Source organism: Hoplias malabaricus, chromosome 5 (assembly GCF_029633855.1).
Source record: "Hoplias malabaricus isolate fHopMal1 chromosome 5, fHopMal1.hap1, whole genome shotgun sequence".
NCBI classification, from domain to species: Eukaryota; Metazoa; Chordata; class Actinopteri; order Characiformes; family Erythrinidae; genus Hoplias; species Hoplias malabaricus.
Genome location: NC_089804.1, coordinates 46,780,942 through 46,803,159, shown reverse-complemented (window position 1 = coordinate 46,803,159; position 22,218 = coordinate 46,780,942). Strand labels below are relative to the sequence as shown.

Sequence of the window (22,218 nt, the reverse complement as noted above, 5' to 3'; positions counted from 1 at the left end):
GACCGAAGCTGAAGCAGGAGCACTGTCCGGGTTTTCAAATCATTCACACTTTTGCTTTTCTGAGGGAGATGGTGGGCAATTCCATTTTCTTAGGAGGGGTGGGCTGCTAACACAAGTATTATGTTCTGCATCACAGTTGAAGTTTCACAGACAGATGGAGAGATAATATGTAAACAACTCTGAATTCAATGTAAAAATGACTGTTGTGCCAGTGTGGTGAAATAAGTCTTAGATTAGTTCAAGCGCTTCTCCGCAGTCCCCCCCTGAGACCGATAATTTGGCGCTGACCCTTGGCCCACATGCCCATGTACCAGAGCTCTGAGGAGGTTGCAGCTGTGTCCATACACTTAGGCCCTTTGTTTTTCTGACCGAATCTAATATCTCCGAGTGGACTCCATCTTACACGGTGGTCGTATGACCCTCTTATGTCATAAAGGTTGGGTGTCGTTATTACAGACAAACTTTTCTGTTGAATTTAAAGTTTCCAGCCCATGTTTCTCAGTATTGCTATTTTGTCCAGTGCTTGAACAAGGGCATCACAGTTTCGTTGATGTGAAGCAGTGAATTGCGCCCCTTGTGGAGCGTTTTGTTAAACCCATATTTGAAATTTGCACGAAGCTCCTTACACCGAAGAAGATGGAGATTATTATTATTATATAGTTTGTTGTTTTTACTTAAGAGTCATCCTCTTTGGATATATATATATATATATATTCTATTATGCCTTGTCTGTCATACGTTATTTACCATAGATTAAGAAAAAAATAATTTTGCAATATCACAAACCTGACTGAATGGAATTATGAAGAATGTTGGTAAAATGGAAGATGGAAGCAAGTATCATAAATGAGAATATGGATCAATGACACCAAAAGAATTTTACTAGAATAGCTTAAAAACTAATTGGATTTATGATGTGAGCCTTTTATCTCGTTACATGTTTTGTTCACTTTTTGTGTGATTTGTAAATACAAATGAGAAAATATTACGAATTCATATGTTTTTTATTTGATTAGATGTAGTGTTAAGATGTTTCATGCAAGCATCCACAGGTCTTTATAAGACCAGCAGTTGAATTAAACTGTCAAAGTTAGTCAGCATGTTGACTACTGAAATTATTGCGTTGTCAGCACAGCTAGGATGCTAATCAACAACATGAAGCAAGTAATAATTATAAAAGGCTGAGAACAACTAAAATAATTTAAATAAAATACCATATATATGGTACATAAGCTAAATATCTAAATGCAGTACATCTTTACAAATTGCATTGGCTAAGAACAGGACCGCCACTAGAGATGAATGAATAAGGGGGCTAAGCTTTAACCAGGGGGATCTAGGGAAATTGCCTTATAGCAGCATTTTTTTTTTTGATTATGTATAAGCAAAGCAAGGAGCTGGTCTATTTAAAAAAATAATAAACCCACATGGACAACACACCAAACTCCTCACAGTCACCTGGAGCAGGACTTGAACCCAGAACCTCCAGGTCTCTGGAGCTGTGTAACTGCGTCGTTACCTGCTGCACCACCATGCCACTCAAAAATAATAATAATAATAATAATAATAATAATAATAATAATAATAATAATAATAATAATAATAATAATAATAATAATAATAATAATAATAATTGAATACCCATCTACAGGCAGAAAAACAAAACTTGTTGTGAACAATTTACTCATCATATACAGGTATCTGTAAAAGATACAGTCATAACGTCATAAAGGAAAGAACTTAAACATCAGTTCAGTCTGCCCTAAATACTGAATTGTTTAATGCATGAATATAACTGACTTTTTCAGCAGGCTTACTTTACCTTCATCAATAATCGGGTTTCCTCTGCTAGCATAATGCTATTTCAACTACCACATCAGTGGCTTTTCAGTTTGGTTAATTAAAGATTGTAACAGGCATTCAATTCAGTTTTTTTTTTTTGTCGTGAAATGACACTTGATGTCCAGAAACTTACTACACCTTCTCCCAGCATACAGGGTTGCCAAATGTCTGAAAGCAAAATAAGGACTGGGGGACAAGTATGCAGAGGCAGAGGACAAGTATGCACTGTAGTAAATCAGATAAAACATTTTTGTTGTCAGACATTAATTAAGCCAACTGCCATCAGGACTGTCAGTGCCTGTCAGTAATATTGGCAAAGCAGAATCTCTCCATGTATTTTGCAAATACTGTATTACCAGATCAAAATAACTGTATTATTTTAAGTTGTTCATTAATTACAATAAGACCTGTAGTGAAATAATCTTGGTCTAAGAGTCTAAAAGTCAGTCTCGTTCATTATCATATGTCCAGTCAAAATGTCTTAGAATTAAGTCCTTATTTTGGACTCTTATTTCTCTTACACTCTAGTTAGTTACTGGTAATCTATATGAAATTTAATTATCTAATGTGATTTTTGTGTAATTCGTGTGTGATTTTTGTGCAGTTCATCTAGTTTCTCCAGGAAATTTCATCTAGTTTCTCCAGGATAGTTCACCTTTTTTCAGCACCGACCTTCTGCTCTCAGCGTTGCAGAAAAACAACCCCCTGTAGGAGGGACTTTGACTCCATTGGCTACAGCATTGAATGATGGACAGGCTACTGCCCCCCTAAACAGTGCGAGAGATGACTATTCTCCTCTGCCCATATGTAATGGATGAGTCATTCTTTAAAAATTCTCTAAAAATACCTCCTGGTCACAGAGTTTCCATGGGTTTAAGATGAAGCTGCAGCTTGCAGCGGGTTTTCATTATCTGTTAAAAGGAAAAAAATGGAGAACCACAGAAGACGTAACTGTCCCTAAACTGAAACTGTCAGTTTTGAGTTTGATGTATTCTCCCAGTGTATGCATGGAGAATCCTCCAAAAGCACATGTTGGTAGGTGGATTAGCTATTCAAAAGTGTCCATAGGTGTGAGTGAATGTGTGTGAATCTGTCTGATGGACTAGTACCCAGTTCCTTTCTTTTTTCTCCTTCCGATAAAGGTGCACTCAAGGTCACCATGCCCAGTATCAGTCCCTTACTCCTCCTTTGCACTATGGAGCAGTGGAATTTTATTCTTTGCCATAATCTCTGAGATTAGATAGCATGGGCTGTTATGATCCAACAGTCTTTCCTGACAAATGCCTTTGTGGATTTCAATAAAATCAATGCTCCAAAATGTAGTGTAAAACTTTCCCATAATACTAGATACAGATATTAAGGGGAAATGGATAAATTACTTTTTAATTTCCTTGATTCTAGACAAAATGTTGGAGCTGTTGCCGTAATTTACATTGGAAAAAATGCAGGCAAATGCAAGGATTAATAAACTTTGGAAGCAGGTGGGTATAAGGTGCTTGTTCAAGGGCACGTCTGCTGTGGATGCTGTGGGAGAAGACACATTTCCTTTTATCTCCATAATCCTGCTTCTGTAACCTTTAGAAAAAGGGTGCTCCATGCTACAAAAAATATACTAGAATAACTAAAAGTATGAGAAATAAAAGGATATTAATACAGATTATCTATTTAGTAAGTATTCAAACTTCAAACCTTATTTTTTATATTATGTAATGTAGGCCTGTCTTTTTCTAATGAACAATGCTGTAAAATGCTTGTATTTAAACAAGTTCAATATAAATTAAGTTAATTAAATGGAGTTTGGTGGGAGTGCTGAATGCTTATATGTGGCATACTGTAAACCCAGGCAGTCCAGTGGGTTCCAGCAGGGCAAAGGCATACCTGGTGGCAGAAGCTGACTGAGGCTGGCAACAGACACACACACAGTCATATTATGGGTAAATTTGTGTTGTATTTCTTGAAGGGGGGCATCAGCTGGTCCCCACAATGTAAATCTCTACATTTTAAGTTCAACACATGTTTTATGGTTGGGCTAATATCAGGGATAAAATTAAGCTAGTTGTATTTATGGAAAAGTTCATTGTAAGTCTCCACAAAATCAATGGAATTCTCTATGTAATAATTCCACAATTCACAGAAACAAGATTCTCTATCAGTGTGTGTGTGTGTGTGTGTGTGTGTGTATGTGTTTCTGTTTCTAGTTTAGGGCAGGCAGGTAAATTGTCCTGGTGAGGGGGGTGCTCTACAGGCCCATGCTGTGAGGTGAGAGGGGAGAACAGATGGCAAGAAGGACAGACAGAGGGAAAAAGTCCACATTCACACAGACACTAAAGCACAGGGTAATTTTCCCCTCACCCCAAATGCAGTCCATCAGCCAAGCCAAAATGTCAAAAATATCTTCACAGTAGTATAAGGCTAAGAAGTACAGGAAGATATGTACTAATTAGTTTGCCAGACTAAATGATCAAAATTGCCTTAAGCGGTGTAGTCTTTGATAACTTTATGTGACATTACTTATGTGGTTTCTATCACAGAACAACACACTGTTATCTTTAAATATTGACTTGGCCTTGTTATTTGAATTTGTTAGTGGAATCCTTAACAATGCAAAAGCTGTCATATACTCTGTTTTACCAACAGAGTATAGATTATCTTGCTTTCTCTGGCATAATAAAGTGGTATTATTTTTCATCACCCCCCATGGTCTGGACGTCTGCTGACCTATTCACTGATGTTATGTTAGTTGCTGGCCACAGGCCATAAATACTTTGAAAAATGAAATAAAACAGAAAAGCAGGTTAGCAGCAAACCAACTTCGCACAGTGAAAAAGTGTGAAGACTTTCTGTAATTTAACTTGTGTAGAACTATGCCTGAAACTACGGATACTGGAAGCCTGTGCTAGCATTTCTCCTGCGGTGTTGCTATCAGTGTGTGAAGAGTGGGAGAAAAGGGTTGCATTGACAATCCAACACAATGGGCAGCACTTTGAACACATTTTATAAGTAATCAGAAACTTGTAAATAACTCATGAAAGAACAAGTTATGTTAAAAGCACACCATTGTTTTTCTTGTGAAATTCCCAATCAGTTTGATGTGTCACATGACCCTCTTCCCATTGAAAAAACAAAAATTGGATCCAAAATGGCAGACTTCAAAATGGCTGCCATGGTCACCACCCATCTTGAAAAGTTTCCCCCCTCCCATATACTAATGTGCCACAAACAGAACGTTAATATCACCAACCATTCCCATTTTATTAAGGTGTATCCATATAAATGGCCCACCCTGTGTGTGTGTCTATCTATATATCTATATATATATATATACAGGGGTTGGCAATGAAACTGAAACACCTGGTTTTAGACCACAATAATTTATTAGTATGGTGTGGGGCCTCCTTTTGCAGCCAATACAGCGTCAATTTGTCTTGGGAATGACATATACAAGTTCTGCACAGTGGTCAAAGGGCTTTTAAGCCATTCTTCTTGCAAGATAGTGGCCAGGTCACTGTGATGCTGGTGGAGGAAAACGTTTCCTGACTCGCTCCTCCAAAACACCCCAAAGTGGCTCAATAATATTTAGATCTGGTGACTGTGCAGGCCATGGGAGATGTTCAACTTCACTTTCATGTTCATCAAACCAATCTTTCACCAGTCTTGCTGTGTGTATTGGTGCATTATCATCCTGATACACGGCACCGCCTTCAGGATACAATTTTTGAACTGTTGGATGCACATGGTCCTCCAGAATGGTTCCGTAGTCCTTGGCAGTGACTAGCACAGGTATTGGGCCAATGGAATGCCATGATATGGCAGCCCAAACCATCACTGATCCACCCCAGTGCTTCACTCTGGGCATGCAACAGTCTGGGTGGTACGCTTCTTTGGGGCTTCTCCACACCGTAACTCTCCCGGATGTGGGGAAAACAGTAAAGGTGGACTCACCAGAGAAATATACATGTTTCACATTGTCCACAGCCCAAGATTTGCTCTCCTTGCACCATTGAAACCGACGTTTGGCATTGGCGTGAGTGACCAAAGGTTTGGCTATAGCAGCCCGTCGGTGTATATTGACCCTGTCGAGCTCCCGACGGACAGTTCTGGTGGAAACAGGAGAGTTGAGGTGCACATTTAATTCTGACGTGATTTGGGCAGCCGTGGTTTTATGTTTTTTGGATACAATCCAGGTTAGCACCCGAACATCCCTTTCAGACAGCTTCCTCTTGCGTCCACAGTTAATCCTGTTGGATGTGTTTCGTCCCTCTTGGTGGTATGCTGACATTCCCCTGGATACCGTGGCTCTTGATACATCACAAAGACTTGCTGTCTTGGTCACAGATGCGCTAGCAAGATGTGCACCAACAATTTGTCCTCTTTTGAACTCTGGTATGTCACCCATAATGTTGTGTGCATTGCAATATTTTGAGCAAACTGTGCTCTTACCCTCTGCTAATTGAACCTTCACACTCTGCTCTTACTGGTGCAATGTGCAATTAAAGAAGAGTGGCTACCAGGCTGGTCCAATTTAGCCATGAAACCTCCCACACCTCCTATGACAGGTGTTTCAGTTTCATTGTCCAACCCCTGTATATAATATCAGATAATAAAAATCAGACCAAGACACTTATTTCCACCTTTAATATGACCTTTAATCTGACCTACATACCCTGGAGGGTGCACCAGTCCTTCACAGGGCAACACAGACACACACTCACACCTATGGACAATTTTGAGTAGCCAATCCACCTACCAACGTGTCTTTTTTCCCGGGGAAACCTACGTGGACATCACACCAAACACCTCACAGACAGTCACCTGGAGCGAGACTTGAACCCACAACTTTCAGGTCCCTGGAGTGACACTACCTGCTGCACAGTAAAAAATTCTGATGATATTGTCACGAATGTTACAATATGGCACAGCCCTAGTGCACACCCACTTATAATTGAGGATATGGCTGTACACACCTGCCATTAAAAAAACTCATATGTAGGCTCTGTCACTTATCTGGATATTTTTGTCTGGGTTTTTGGCATTCCTTCCATATTAAAACAGTGTTTTAATAACTGAAATCTCCTGAGATTTTCAGGAGAAAAAAAACACCTGTTGGGCTGGGCAATTAATTGAAATCAACATTCAGAACTTCTAATCAACATAATCCTGTCTATATCGATTATATAAATTTTTTTATTCTGTTATGTCCCCAGTGTGTGTTCATGTATTGTCCCTTTAAAACCACGCTACCAAGTTGTCCCTATCTGCCACACGGAAGCAGTCTAAACGCAGAGGCCGACCAAGCGACTTGAGCAGATCGTACCAAAGGCAAACACAGCGTCTGTGGTTTGGACGTGCTGTGTTATGTCTATAATTAAGACAACACTGAACAAAAAGAAGTCAAATGTAAATACTGAGAAAAAGCATTTCAGCGACCAAAACAAAATCACACACCAAATATAAACAGTGCTCAGAAAACAAGAGAGGAACAAGCTCCTAGCAACATTAGAAAATCTATCCCTTATTTAATACTGGAGAATATTTACAGTACAAGCCTCGTCACTGACATATGTGGGTCAAAAATACAAAAACAAAATAATTGTTCATTAATCCTAATCATGGTAATACAATTAATTGTGATATTGATCTGCGCACATATCGCTCAGCACTACCCACCTGTTGTTAGTGTTGTTTATGGTCAAAACTAAGATTCTGAGCTTTTAGAAAACATAGGTCTTCGCGGAGGTCTGTCTCTGTTTACATTTGCAGCCCGCTAACGCAGCACAGCCAGAGAGGTATAGCTGTATGAATGGGCATTATTTGTTTAATTTTGTATTTTGGGTGATTTTGTGTTCTCATGGACATGATTTTTTGCATGGACATATTTTTTAAAACACTATAGATTTGGACAAAGATTACTTGAAAAATCTAAAACAAAACTTTGAAAAGTATATGGATATGTACGGGTGAGAGCAATCTCAAAGGGATCTCATTGTTGAAATGTTGAAATGAGTCAGAAGGGTACAGAACATTCCAAGGCATTGGATATACCATGGAACATAGTGAAGGCCGTCATCAATAAGTGAATAAAATAAGACACAGCGGTGACTTCATGACGTACTGGACATCCCTCCAAAATTGATGAAACACACACACGCGAAACACTTGCCTGAGAGACTGCCAAGTGCCCTGCAGCAAAGTTAAAGGACCTGCCGTTAAAGATGAACCATTTTACATGTTTCACATTTCAATACACAGGACATGCCCTTGCAATCTGACAGATTTATAGCACATTTGCAAGGACCATTGAGCAAAAAATGCCACAACAAGATGTGCAATATTGATAAGACTCCTACCCATAAAGACTGAAAAACAAGGGTTTTACTAAACTACTTGTTGTACTGGGGCATTTAGAGAGACACATCTGTACCACTCTGTTTGCTAAAAAGTCTTACAGGCTAATGAGCATTACCCTTTATGAAATTTGTTCATGTTTAAAAGAAATCTGAATTTATTGCATTCATTTTATTTGCACTTTCTAGAACAAATAAAGTAATGTCTTGCTGGTTTGAGCTTGTGTTTTCAATACCCATTTTAGCTAGCATAAAGAAAGCCAATGTTAACCTAAGAGATGCCTTTGCTAGTTTAATTAATGCCTTGTTTTAGTGGTGTAATATGTATATTTGGATACAAGTGGCTATAATCAAAACACAACTACGAGATAAGCTTGTTTGTTGCATGGCAAAATATATACTCATGTTCATTACCCTGTTTTAAACACCCAAAATAAACTGACTCTGTATAAAAGAATTCCTCAAGCTTTTAGAGTACCTGTAGTGAATTTGAATTGTGTCATGTAGTTCTGCTCTGCAATTCAGGAAAAAAAAATTACTTTACTGCTGTGATCTTAGCTAGTCACAGCAGTATTTTATTGGGTCATTTATGAATTGCTGAATGCTGAATCAAAAGATGTTTTAAGGAAGTATGAATAAACAGTCCCCAAGGTTTCAGGTTTTGTTTTTTTAAATAAATTGCAAAGGTTTTATGTCACATTGAAGGTATTAAAAGGTGAAAATAGTTCATCTTGTTCTCAACATTTATAATAAAACCAGGGTTTTAACAGGGCTGAGTATCATTCATGTCCACTGTAGTTACAAAAGTTTCCATTAGATCATCCCATTAGATTATTGGCTATTTTTAGTTACAGAAATGTTTAGGAAGATTAATTACATTCGGGATAAAATGTTGTAAATTTTATTTTCACCAAACTATTGCTTTTGCATTGTTTGAATTATTAGTCGACACTGTAATATATTACAACACCTTACAAATTAGATTGGCTTCCAAAATTTCAATCCATGCAAACACAATTTTGATCTGATCATCATTTATTGTTCATACTACATTGACTGGAAACCTTAATGTGTATGCTTCCATTTCCACCAAATAAACACTTTGCACACCACTACCATGAGTGTCAGAACTGCCCTGAAAAAGGATTTTTATCACTAGTTGTTGCCATGCTGTGGGTTATTGCAATAATGAGTTACTGATGTTATATCTTGCAGATATATAGAGGCTTACTGAATATGATACTGAGGGTATTAAACACCTACATGAGTTATCATACAGCAGTCTTTCAAACAGGACCTCTCTATAGTTACACTGGCTTTACTGTAAAATCATATTCTATAAGACCTAATATGTTCCAAGTAGTCAAGAAGAATGAGTTTTAATAGGTCTGGTACATACTTCCATATAAAAACAGATCATGACGCAATATGTCTGACATTTCTGACAATTAAAAAAAAAAACTTATTTTATAATATTGATGCACTTTTGATATAGGTTCTGAAGTTATGTAATACTTGCAGATTGTTAAATAGTAAAATGAGTGGCCATGTAGTATATGAATATATATCTAAACAACTACAGCAGCAAGTATTTTGAGATGATGAGCATTTTGAAATGGATTTCCTGAATCTACTGTACTTGTATGTGACTTGCTTAAAAAACTACAGTAGAGTTACTTAGCACTGTACATGTAGGGCTTGTTTTGTTGTTCCTTTTGTACATTTCATACTCACATTATTACTGTCAGTGATGTGTCAAGGCTGACAAACTATTTTGCTCCTTTGGCAGTCATGAAATGTTTTTTTTTTTTTTTTTTGTAATTGGCATATCAGTAATGGCTACTGTCCATGGACTCCACTGCAGTTGAATGATATTGTGACTTTTGCGCTGCTGTGTAAAAAGAAGAACCACATTTTCAGACCAGATCACAGTCACTACTGTTTCACAGTATTTTTTTTCTGTCTTCTTGGTTCACATATCTCTTGGATATTCATACAGTGCATCTATAACCTTGTTTCCAGCCATTTGAGTGCTTGTGAAGTCTGCTCTAGCTGAGGTCCATTGAAAGGCCATTTCACAGTTGAATGCACCTTCTTTATCTATGGGAACTCCATTTCACAGTTTAATGCGCCTTCTTTGTAGGCTTCCCAGTCCTGGTCCTGGAGAAGCGAGGTGTGTCCAGGGTTTTTTTGGCTCCAGCCTGAAATTAAACTCATCATTCAGCAGATCACTGCAGCTCCTTCCTTAAAACTAGACACCAGTCATGAGATTTAGTGCCAGGCAGGAGTCAGACCAAGAGCACCATGCTGTTATCCAGAATCAGAAGAGGCAATCCCCTGTCCATTAGTCCTCCCTGTTTCTTTGCAGGTCCATTAATGGGCCATAGGTGGCACTACCCCTTGACACCTACAGACTGTTCTTGTCTGGCAGTTCTGCCTCAGGAGTGCGTGGAAAATAGACGGTGGTCTTGTGCTCCTCGTAACGGTCAATGTGCTTGAGATGTACCACCATGTGCAGGGCATATGCCAGCACCAGCAGTAGAATCAGAGATGTGATCAGTCCCATCAGAATTGCTGGTGTGAAGAAGGTGGCACAGTCACTGGCTGAGGCAAACTTGTTGGACTGCACATTGAAAGCCTGAATCTGAAGAGGAAACAGAACTTTTAGGTCCATGCAGGGACAAAATGCAACCTCTTCTCCATTTAAACACATTCAAGATATTTCCCATTGTACAAATAATTAAATATATTCAAAATTGCAAAAAATGAAGAAAATGGTGAGAGATTAAACATTTCTCCAAACGTCAGGTAAAGCCTTTTTTTCCATCAGTAATACTTTACAATAAGGGTAAATAATTCATGATACTTAAGACAGTAATAAGCTCAACTAAATGCATAGGTAATATCACAATTAATCATTAAATAATGATAAGAAACAAGAAAAGCATTAACTAGCATTTTTTTAGGATTTTAAAAAAATCCTAAAATAATGTTTGTTTTTGTTTCTCTCATTATTTAATGATTAATTATGATTTTACTTAATTGTTTAGTAGTTATTGGAACTGTCTTAAGTACCGTTAATTAATGCACCTTTATTGTAAAGTGTTACAGTTTAATCCAGACACAGAGTTCTGTAGACACTATAGAGCTATGGTAAGATGAGTGTTTTTGGCAGAAATCTAAAGCTGTGGAAAGTATGGATCTTCCAGCAGGACTGTGACCTATATTCAAAGGCAAAAGTTTGCAGAAACTGATACAAAACTGCCAATATATTTCATATATATGCCCGTTTTACAAAAATATATTTGATATAATGCATTTGATTAGATTTTTTGGGGTTCTTTGGACTCAATATGCATGCCAATAATCATGGAGCACACATATCATTTATTAAATAAATACCTGACTATTAAAATGGACTTTCCTGAAAAGAAAAACACCTTGTACTTGATTATATTAGACTATGTAATATTCTAAAAATGCCCCCTCCAGGGTGTGTTCCCACCTTGCGCCCAATGATTCCGGGTGGGCTCTGGACCCACCGCGACCCTGAATTGGATAAGTGGTTACAGATAATGAATGAATGAATGAATGAATGAATATTCTAAAAATGAATGAAATTGAATCCCCACCACTACACTCTAATGTACTGTAAACCAGAGTGTGTGCAGTGTCTACCTGGAAGTCAGTAAAAGTGATGTGCCAGTTTGCAGAGCTGTCGGTGTGTGAGCTGGGCACCAGCAGGGTGTCGTATTTCTGTAAGCTGCTGACATGTTGGCAGTGGTAAGAATAGGTGGCAGGGGCGTAAACCTCAGTGGCATTGAATGTAGCTTCATGAGTCCAGTTGTAGTGGATATGAACGCTGTCCAGAGTGAACCAGTTCTGACCTGCCGACTCATAGAACGTGTTGGACATCTGGAGCCTGTGGGAAAGACAGGTCAGTGGTGGTGATGAAAAACAGGAATGATTGTATATCAGTGGTTGTTCTTTAAGAATAAACTTTTGGCCTTGATGGGTGTGGGGGGGGGGGTGTATAAGAGGTGGTATGAGTTGAAAAAGTACATTCACCTGATGACAAGTCCCTTGATGTCCTCAACATCTCCCAAGCGTAGAGAAAGACTGGAAAGTATGATCACACAATATGAATTGCACTGAAAAGTTCTTTCTAAAATCATACACCCATTTCGGAACCTTTATTATTAGCTTGTAAAGCAGTAGGACTCTTAAGGTAGAATGTAACAATAAATGAAATAAATAAAAAAAAGTGTGTGTGTGTATAAAATGCCAAAGGGGTGTATATATATATATATATATATATATATATATATATATATATAGACACACACACAGGGTGGGCCATTTATATGGATACACCTTAATAAAATGGGAATGGGTGGTGACCATGGTGTCCATTTTGAATTTGGCCATTTTGAATCCAACTTTTGTTTTTTCGATGGGAAGAGGGTCATGTGACACATCAAATTTATTGGGAATTTCACAAGAAAAACAATGGTGTGCTTGGTTTAACGTAACTTTATTCTTTCATGAGTTACTTACAAGTGTCTGACCACTTATAAAATGTGTTCAAAGTGCTGCCCATTGTGTTGGATTGTCAATGCAACCCTCTTCTCCCACTTCATACACTGATAACAACAACGCAGGAGAAATGCTAGCACAGGCTTCCAGTATCCGTAATTAAACCATTTTCCATCTTCCCATTGAAAAAACAAAAGTCTGATCCAAAATGGCCGCCATGGTCACCACCCATCTTGAAAAGTTTCCCCCCTCCCATATACGAATGTGCCACAAACAGGAAGTTAATATCACCACCCATTATTTATTGTTATAATATATATATATATATTATTATTAAGGTGTATCCATATAAATATATATACACCTTAATAATAATATATATATTATTATTAAGGTATATCCATATAAATGGCCCACCCTCTGTGTGTGTGTATATATATATATATACACCCTTTTGGCATTATACACAAACACGCTTTTTTTGAATGTGACATTTATTGTTACATTCTACCTTAAGAGTCCTACTGCTTTACAAGCTATTCCCATTTTATTAAGGTGTATCCATATAAATGGCCCATCCTATCTATCTATCTATCTATCTATCTATCTATCTATATAAACTAACAAATCATCTGCATCAATAAATGCAAAGCTACCTTCTAAGTTATAGAATAAGATGTATAACATACGTGGCTTTCTCTTTAGTGCACACAGAGCCTTTTGTGTCTACTGGGGCATTGGGTCCAAACACCCTCTCAGTGAGGTCCAGGAAGGTGTTGTTTCTGTAGCGAATGGCCAGCCTCTTGGCCTTGAATAGAATGCATATTTTGCCATTGTAAGCTACATTCAGAGGAGAGTATGGCCCCGAGCTGGTAGACTGAAGTAACTTCCTTTTAGTCCTGGGCTGAGCATGCAAATGCCATCCATAAGGCTGTTTGCAACAAAGGAGAGGGGAGAACCAGTCATGATTAATATTAAATACAACATTAGCTACATATATTGTGTATATAATTTTCTATTCTTAGACCATTTACTTGAAAATGGAAAAGATCAATGCACACACTTGGTTATTGCACTAAAAGTTCTGTTTAAGCTGCCTCTGTGCTGTATGTAAAGACACACTTGTGAAAAAGAAGGTTATGATATATCTTAGACAGAACTTTGGAGGTGTGGAAAAATATTCCTAAAGCTTCAATCAAAGTAAGTCATCCAAAAAGAATGGAAGCTGCATTAAAGGCAAACGATAGATACACAATATATACATTGTGTATTGTGTATAGATCTTAAGCTATTTCCTGGTAAAATGGAAAAGCCACACACATATTTTAGATTATTTTTAAAGCTTCCTCTGTGTGTCTTGTAGGATGCTGCTGCATGGATTTGGGCAGAGATAGTATTCTTGTTGCCCAAGGTCACTTTAGAGATCAGAGGAAAATGCAATACCTGCAGTATTCTTCTGAGTGGATTTTCAGCTGCAGGCGAATAGCTCTCCTCATGTGAGGCACTTGGACTCTCGACGCCTACTCCATCTGCATCACAAAATGTGGAAAGAGGACGAGAGGGGAGACGGGAAAGTGAGGTCGTCCAGCAGAGCCAATCACTACCTCTCATTTGACTAGATACTCTATGCTTTCTAATGTTTCAGCATTAGGGAAAACCATTGCATTGACTTACATCATTCAGTTATGGAGCTACACTGATAAAACGATATAAGAAATTAGTCATGGCACAGGGGTTTTAGTATCACTGATGCTGCTGCATTTTGCAGGACTGCAGCTCGATCATGTTTAATAATCTGAAATTCAATAAAGAATACATTTGCATCTGTTTTGCATGTAATCCATTGTCTTTTGGACAAGAAATTTAAATAAAAAAAATATATGTTCTCATGCCAAAAAGTTCTGCTCTTTTACAATAGATTTTATTAAAAGACATTTGACATTATTATTTAAAAGACATTTGATAATAATCTTATTCTTACAGTAAAAGCTTTGAAAAGCAATACTCACCTGATCTTATTCTGATAGGTGGATATGGGGGGACCTCAGAGCTTTAAAAGACAAAAAACAAAGAGGGAGAATGTGAAGTATTGTACAGTGTTAGAAGACACTCTATGTTAAGCAGTGACTAACATATCAATCTTGAATGCAAATAGTGACAGAAATCCAATTAATTTACTCAGGTAGATTTAACAGCGATTTCATCAGTAAGTCTCATGTCTAGATTGCTTTCCTTACAGAACTGAACACGTTCAACAAATATTGTTCCTCTGTTCACATGTGCTTAGCACCCTGACTCCATTAAGAGACTGGGCTAAATGTGACTTTCTGTCACTGAGTATGTGTGAGTCTTGCCTAATGCCACCTTGTCCCTTTCTGACTGTCCCTACAGCCCTGCAACCTGCAGGATTATCTTAAGACGAACCACATAAACATCTAATCACTGCCATAATGAGCTTGGGAGAGGATCTTCTAAAACCTTAATAAGAATCTGTTGCTGTATATGGAGGGAATCTTCCCATATGTGGATCAGCAAGGGACTCTAGGTTCTCAAATTCTAAGAAGCTTTTGTCAAAGCATTTTTAATCACAAATTTTTCATGAAAATCTGAGGATATCTGTAAAGGATATTGAACTGGACATAATATAAAACACTCGCATAATGTGCGTCAAACTTATGTCAAACATAAATGAAACAACAACATAATGTCAGTGTAAACCCAAGTCCAAATTTGTATTTTTGGAAACCAAAAACTTACCACCAGTTAAACAGTGCTTAAAAATGTAATCAGTGACAGAGGAGGAAATCCAAATCAACTTTTGCTTCAGATCTGGAAAAATCTAAAGTAAATTTTGTTGAGTTTTCTCCTGTGAGAAGACAATGTATTGTTATTCTAAAAGGATAAGTATCTCTGAAGAAGCTGTAACTGAAAAAAGGGGAAAAAGAAGAAGAGAAGAAGGAACATTTGCCATGAAACCATGATGTTTGCTTTTTGCATCTTTTAATGTGGACTTGTAGGTCTGAAAGGTAGTGTTGCAGTCACACAGCTCCAGGGACCTGGTGATTGTGGGTTTGATTCCTACTCCAGGTGACTGCCTGTGAGGAGTTTGATGTGTTTGGTGGATTGGCGACTCAAAAATGTCCATAGGTGTATGAGTGAATGTGTGTATGCGTTGCCCTGTGAAGGACTGGCGCCCCCTCCAGGGTGTATTCCTGCCTTGTGGCCAATGATTCCAGGTAGGCTCTGGACCCACCACGACCCTGAACTGGATAAGCGGTTACAGACAATGAAAGAATTAATGAATTGTAGGTCTGAAGAAAAAGCTGATGGTAGCTTGTGAAGGGTTGATGCTAAACTTGCCTGTACGCTTTTATTTAAACTCTGAATTACCACAAATATTCATTTGCAACTTGAGCTGATTAGTTTTGTAGCACTTCTGGTATGTTTGTAATTTTATGTAATTATGTTTGTGAATCTTGAGTCAGTTTCACCTCAAGTAACGTGACTTGCTGCATCTGTGAAACAGCAAAAATAAGTCAATGTTACCCGCCGATGGAGCAGTAATACAGCAACATTCTCGTCCCTTTTCATGCCTTTCAATGTTTGGGGGTCTCTCCACTATCCACATCACATTTCTTGGCCATCTCTACCTAGTGCCTTTCACACATGTGCGGTAACCCAGAACTTATCCAGATATTACCTGGAAGAGTTATTTGTGTGTGTGCGCAAATGTCCATAACAGTTGCACCAGACTTTACCTGGATTTTGTCCTACCAGCCCCAAGAACAAAGGCCATGTGTGACTAGAGACGGTAATGTCCTGGAGAAATTATAGTAAACTCATGCTTTGCCTCCTGCCAGCTCCGCCCCATGCCAAAAGCATGCAGAACATTTGAAGCTATGACAACAAGTCTGATATGGACAACCTCCGGCTTTACTCTACATGTTTGAAAAAGCAACTCCTGAAAATATCTAGAGAATCAGTTTTTGCCATTTTCTGTAGTACATATATGAAAACAACATTTGACAATACCTGTGAATTCAAGTCGCCCCTGCTCCTCCCCGTCCTTCATCCTGTGCATGAGCAGGAACACCCCCCTGTTGCTGACTGGCCGGAATAGTGATTTGCTGTTTGTCAGAGCCACTTTATGTTTTCCCCTTTCCCGTGGGTTATGTGCAAATACTGGATAGTTCCAATGTGCAAACTAACTGGAGAGCTAGCTAACTATGAGGAAACATTCACTGAATTATACTTGTTTGAAATCATAGACAGCACCTTCTTAGGCAAAAAAGGGTGGTCTAACTTCAGTCAGTCTTGGGTTAGATAATTAACCAATCCATAAGAGTGCGTGTGTGTTGTATGCATGCATGTTATGCAAATGAGAGCACTAAGTAACCTTGTGTTCATATTCGGCACAGTGGGATTCAGCCACCATCTTACGTGTCAATCCCGTATCACACAGAGGTGGAATGTAAACACTACTTTGAGCTTTTCTGATGAGTTGAAGCACTGTAGGCTTCAGTGTGACCCAGCTCTAAGGAGAAAAACACTTTATAGCTGAGAGCACATCTGTATGCCACAGTTTATCTCTCTGGAGAAAGAAAAATGCTGAACCAACAGTGGTGCAACATCTTGATTCAGTAAAAGCTGCAAGTGAACCAAGGCCCGCTGCAAAATTTGTGTACCACATTTGTAAATACATGAACAAGGACCGGAGCCATTACATAAAAAGAATTCCATAACAGTAGCCGTAAACATCTCACGGGTATTAGAGCAGGCACTGGTGATTGCACTGACACTGCTATTTAATTGACACTGTGTATTTAAATAATCTTCCAAATATTTTAATGAGTGGTCAAGTAAGAAAGTATTCAATTAGGTGTGGACAATATGGCAGATAATTTAGCACCAAGATACAAGGCATTTTATAGTGCAGTATAAGTATCCTGTCATGTATTTTTTCTGAGATAAGATAATTTTGTCAAATGTAAAGAATAAATAAAAACAGCACTTCCCCTCACTGTCCATTTATTGAGAAGGTAACTTGTATAGTCTTAGCCTTGATTAAGTTGGCATGAGGGTATGTGTGAGGGTGTCATGTGTGTGAAAAGGCTCCTGCCTTTGTTCTAATGCCAGTTTACCGAGGTCAGCAGCTGAGTGCTGTGAAGCTGTCATTGGTTATGTCTGGAGTGGCCTAAGTGCTGAACTGGGCATTTATGTAATGAAAAACAATGTTCTCCACCCCGTGTTTACCTCAGCACTCACAATTGTGTCAACTGCTTCTCTATCTTTGCATTGCACCAACTCACGATAAACTAATAATAAATACATTTGTTACATTGGTTTAAGATTAAAGGTTTCACTTTAGTTCCACTTGATGCCATTCTGGTCCAACTGTTTTGGTTATGACATGGTCACTCTGAGTAAATCGAGGTGAACAGTGGACCAGTAACTTTAACCTATTAATTGCAGGTCAAATGAATCACAAAAATTATGATTACTGATCAGTTTAGTCTTTTCTGATACCAATACAGATACTTAAATTGTGTCAGCTGAGACCAATTTTAAAAAAACAACAACAATAATTAATTTTTAAAAGTAAATATTGTTAAGTGAAGTGATTCACATAAATTAGGCCATCAATCACTCTACTACCCCAAACAAATAAATACACACAAACCAACAAATCACAATTTGATTGTGTGCTATTTCAGGACAGGTTTGTTACATGATTGGATAGTGATATAGCATCTCTAGATGAGATCTTTCTACGTTTGTTGCTGGTAGTCTGTATTCCAAAATATAAATCTCAGCAAGATGCATTGATTAAAAATATGCATATTATTTCTTAATTGTATTGGTCAAATTGACAATAGTATGGCTAATATGCTGTAGCAATATCATGTTTCATCAATTTGAGCCATCTGGTAGTTACGGCTGCATAATTAAATCCTACCATCATGCTCCAGATCCCAAATGGTGATTCTTTCAGTTATGAAACAAAATCACCGAAAATGCACCTGGACCCTGAGCCCAGTTTCATCAAAACACCTCCATCTTTGTCTCACGAGGCCACGCACTCTCACAAAAATAACACCAATTGCGAAAGCAGTGTGTGGTAACAGGGAGAGGCACGTAGGCAGGAGTTTGATGATGTTTACCTAAAACTTGTCAGGCTTACAAAACAGCATGGAATAGACAAGGAGAAAAGAAACAAGGAGAAAAGGAAGTTTGTCTTATTTTTATCCTCATGTTTTAATTATGCATTATTCGTTGATAAGTGTTGTACAATAGTCTAAGATATAAATTTGACATTTACATGTTTGAACTAGAAATATGACATAAATTCCAATGTGTAACTGTAGGTTTATATATGTAAAATACAATTATAAATTTGAATATGAAATAAGGCATAGCACAGAATATAGACATGGCACAGATCTAGAACAGTATGTATTCAGTTGAGTACAGGAATGCAAGGCAAACATGTAAACAACGCTGCAGTGCGAGGCCTGCTTTCATTGTGTTTTACGGCTGCTTGTTTCTGCTTGGTCTGCCTCAGTCTCTGCCCTTTTCTTTCCTTCCTTCAGCACACAGCACACAGTAGTGTAGCATCTGTAAACTGATTCCTTCAGACACAACAGTGGATGGGGTCTGCCTCATGTCCCACTGCCATGGCCATGTTTGAAAGGCTTACGGTTATATGCCAGAGGGAAAAATACTGCAGCACAATCAGCAGAGTCTACTCATTGTTACTCAGAAAGGCACTAGCTACAGTTTTGGCATTATTACAAAGCTGTTGACTGGATAAAGCAGTGCATCAGCTGCACGGCATCACTCCCTCTCTAACCCCCTCCCTTCACCACCACCACCACCACCACACCCCCCGCGCGCTCGAGCTGAAAGAGCCGCGCTCACCTCCTTTTCAGGATCGCAGGCACTTGGTTGTAGGGCGAGGACGGCTGCACCAGCGCGAACAGCAGGAAGGAGAAAAGCGCACAGAGCCTGCGTTCAGCCATGGAGACAAGCGGAGAGCAGCGCCGGAGACCAGGCTTTGCTTCATAATCTGCCGCTGACGGCATATCCCCAAACCTGAGCTCAGTGACGGGCGGCGCCGGCAGCCAATCAGAGAGAAGCAAGCGGATCCGCGTGCGTCACTATCCTCGCAGCCTTCATTCTTGCAGCTTCGCACTCCCCCCTCCCCCCCTCCTCTCACTCCTTCTCTAGCGCGCGGGCTGGTGTGTTTGCACTGCTCTTCCGCTTTTTTCTCTCTCTCGTCCGTTATCCTTTCTTTCTTTCCTAGTCTCTGTCCCTTCTGTTTATTCCTGTCCTGTAACATCTCATCTCTCTCCATCGCTTTATATTCTCGTACTTTCTCTTTATTTACTTTCGTCATCTCAGCCTTGTTTTTTTCTCTCTACTTCCCACTCCAACTCTCCTGTCTGTCTGCTCCATTTCTCTTCTCTTTTAACTTTTTTCTTTCTCTTCTCTCAATCCTTGTTCCATCCATCACTTCATCTCTCCTCTTTTCCTGTCTTCACACTTCTCCCTGCCTCCTTCTCTCTGTCTCTACCTCTCCTTGTATATCAGCTTCCCCTTTCTCTCTTTCTTGTTTTTTTCTTTTCTCCTCATCATCCTTTCTCTTTCTTTCTCTTTATCCCCCCTCCCCCCCAACCCTCACCCCCGGTTGGACTCTCTCTCTCATGCAAACAAAGCTGTCCCTGCAAATCAGAAGCACATGGGGCTTATGCGTTTAAACCCTCATCCCAAGAACACAGTTTTAACCCATAAGCACCTCAGATGTGTAATAATCTGTAGATCTCTTCATGGGCTGGGGAAACTGACATTAAAAAACCCTGAGCTCAAAAAAGCCATCACAGACATAACAGCATGACCTAGATTTATACTGTATAATCTTGTTATCTGGCATGTATACACAAGAGATATGTGCAACATATAATGAAAGCCCCTAACCGCATAGAATTGTTTAATGAAGCTAAATAATGGAACACTGTGAATAAGGTCAGGGGAAGGCAGGGGAATCTACACTGTTTTTTAGTGTATCCCAATTAAAATAATGGTTTATTGTGGTGTTTCAATAAATGATTTACCATCATGTACAGTTACAATTAAGAATAAAATTGTCTTGTCTTAAATTTAAACCACTCTGAGTAATTTAGAATCCTGCTCATTCTGAGCTTCTACCAACTGAGTAAAAGTAAATGTACAATCGACAAATGATGAGACCCAAAATTCAGTTAAATGTGTTGTAAAATACTGTAATCTGGGTTCAGACAGCACTAATGTGAAGAAAGGCAGTGTATTCACAAAGCCAAGTAGGTCATTGTCTCTTGCCAAGAACTTGAATGCTGTGTGACTGACAAGCTGGGTGACAACTGTCCATCAGCTGGTTTCACTGGGAACGAATGGCCTTTAATGTACAGTAACTCAAATACTTGCATTCTTATGTAGGAAGACAGCAGCATGGGCATTCATTGTTTAGGCCCACATTATGAATTATAATAATATAAAATGGTAACGTATGGTCATTATAAATTTACATGACTAGGATTTTAACAGACATCTAGTGTGTTCTTTTCAGTAGAATTGTGAGATTTTGTTAAATATGTAAATTTCTCATTGCACATTCCCAGAATCTTAAAACTGAGGATATTATTAGTTTTGTCCATTTTTTTGCTGCAGTAAACATCTAGGGAGGCTTTATACTAAACATTGGAATAATGCTTTATAGATTTGATGGCATTTAGCCATATAACAATTAGTGTGGCCATGTACTCACAGTTCCACATGCCAAAGGCATAAGTGCTACATCACTCCAGAGAAAGCAGTTCCACTGTTTTACAGTCCAATGTTCAGAGCCTTGATTTACCTTTAACATACACCTGACACGTATAGTTTATATGTGCCTGATCCACAGGTTAAAAAATAATCCTGAGGTGTGGTTACACTATGTTGTGTTTTATGTCTTTAGCTGAACAAGACAAATTTAAACTTTTAATGTCTGTATAAATTCATGGTGAGATTTGTCTTGCAAAATATATGAAGTACATTGTTTAAAAAACAACACATATGAAGGCCACATAAACACCAAGTCAAGGCCACCTATCAGCAAGAGGTTGCTTCTTGGGACACCTTTAGTTTACATCTAGTTTGCTAAAGCACAGCCAAATATTTGTCAGAAATGGGCCTGTGATTTTGTGACATGTGGTTAAATGAGCATTTTTAATATGTGGGCCATAATTAGAGCCAATTTTCTAGTACCAACATTGGGCCGGCAGCGCTGCATCTTTGCCAGAACGGCCCATATCCCCCACTACCTGGGCAGAATATTTACTTAACGGTTTTCATCCATTTGCAACAACGCAGTCATACGATCTGCAAAAGACGCAAACATGCAAATGAAGAAATGTCACCCCCTAGTGGCAATTTACAAGCACAACACCACAAGCCTCAGCAGTGCACCTGCTCACAGCGC

At 38.7% G+C, this 22,218-nt stretch overlaps 1 protein-coding gene across 1 annotated transcript; it reads right to left on the bottom strand.

Moving 5' to 3' along the window:
* Positions 1-9,143: 9,143 nt before the first annotated feature.
* Positions 9,144-19,789, bottom strand: atp6ap1lb (ATPase H+ transporting accessory protein 1 like b). Its single transcript, XM_066673316.1, has 7 exons — positions 19,641-19,789; positions 14,732-14,772; positions 14,166-14,251; positions 13,412-13,653; positions 12,255-12,305; positions 11,865-12,108; positions 9,144-10,830 (listed from the first exon to the last, which is right to left on the bottom strand). Exons 1-7 carry the CDS (start codon positions 19,739-19,741, stop codon positions 10,594-10,596), a joined length of 1,002 nt encoding a protein of 333 aa, XP_066529413.1. The 5' UTR covers positions 19,742-19,789; the 3' UTR covers positions 9,144-10,593.
* Positions 19,790-22,218: the final 2,429 nt, after the last annotated feature.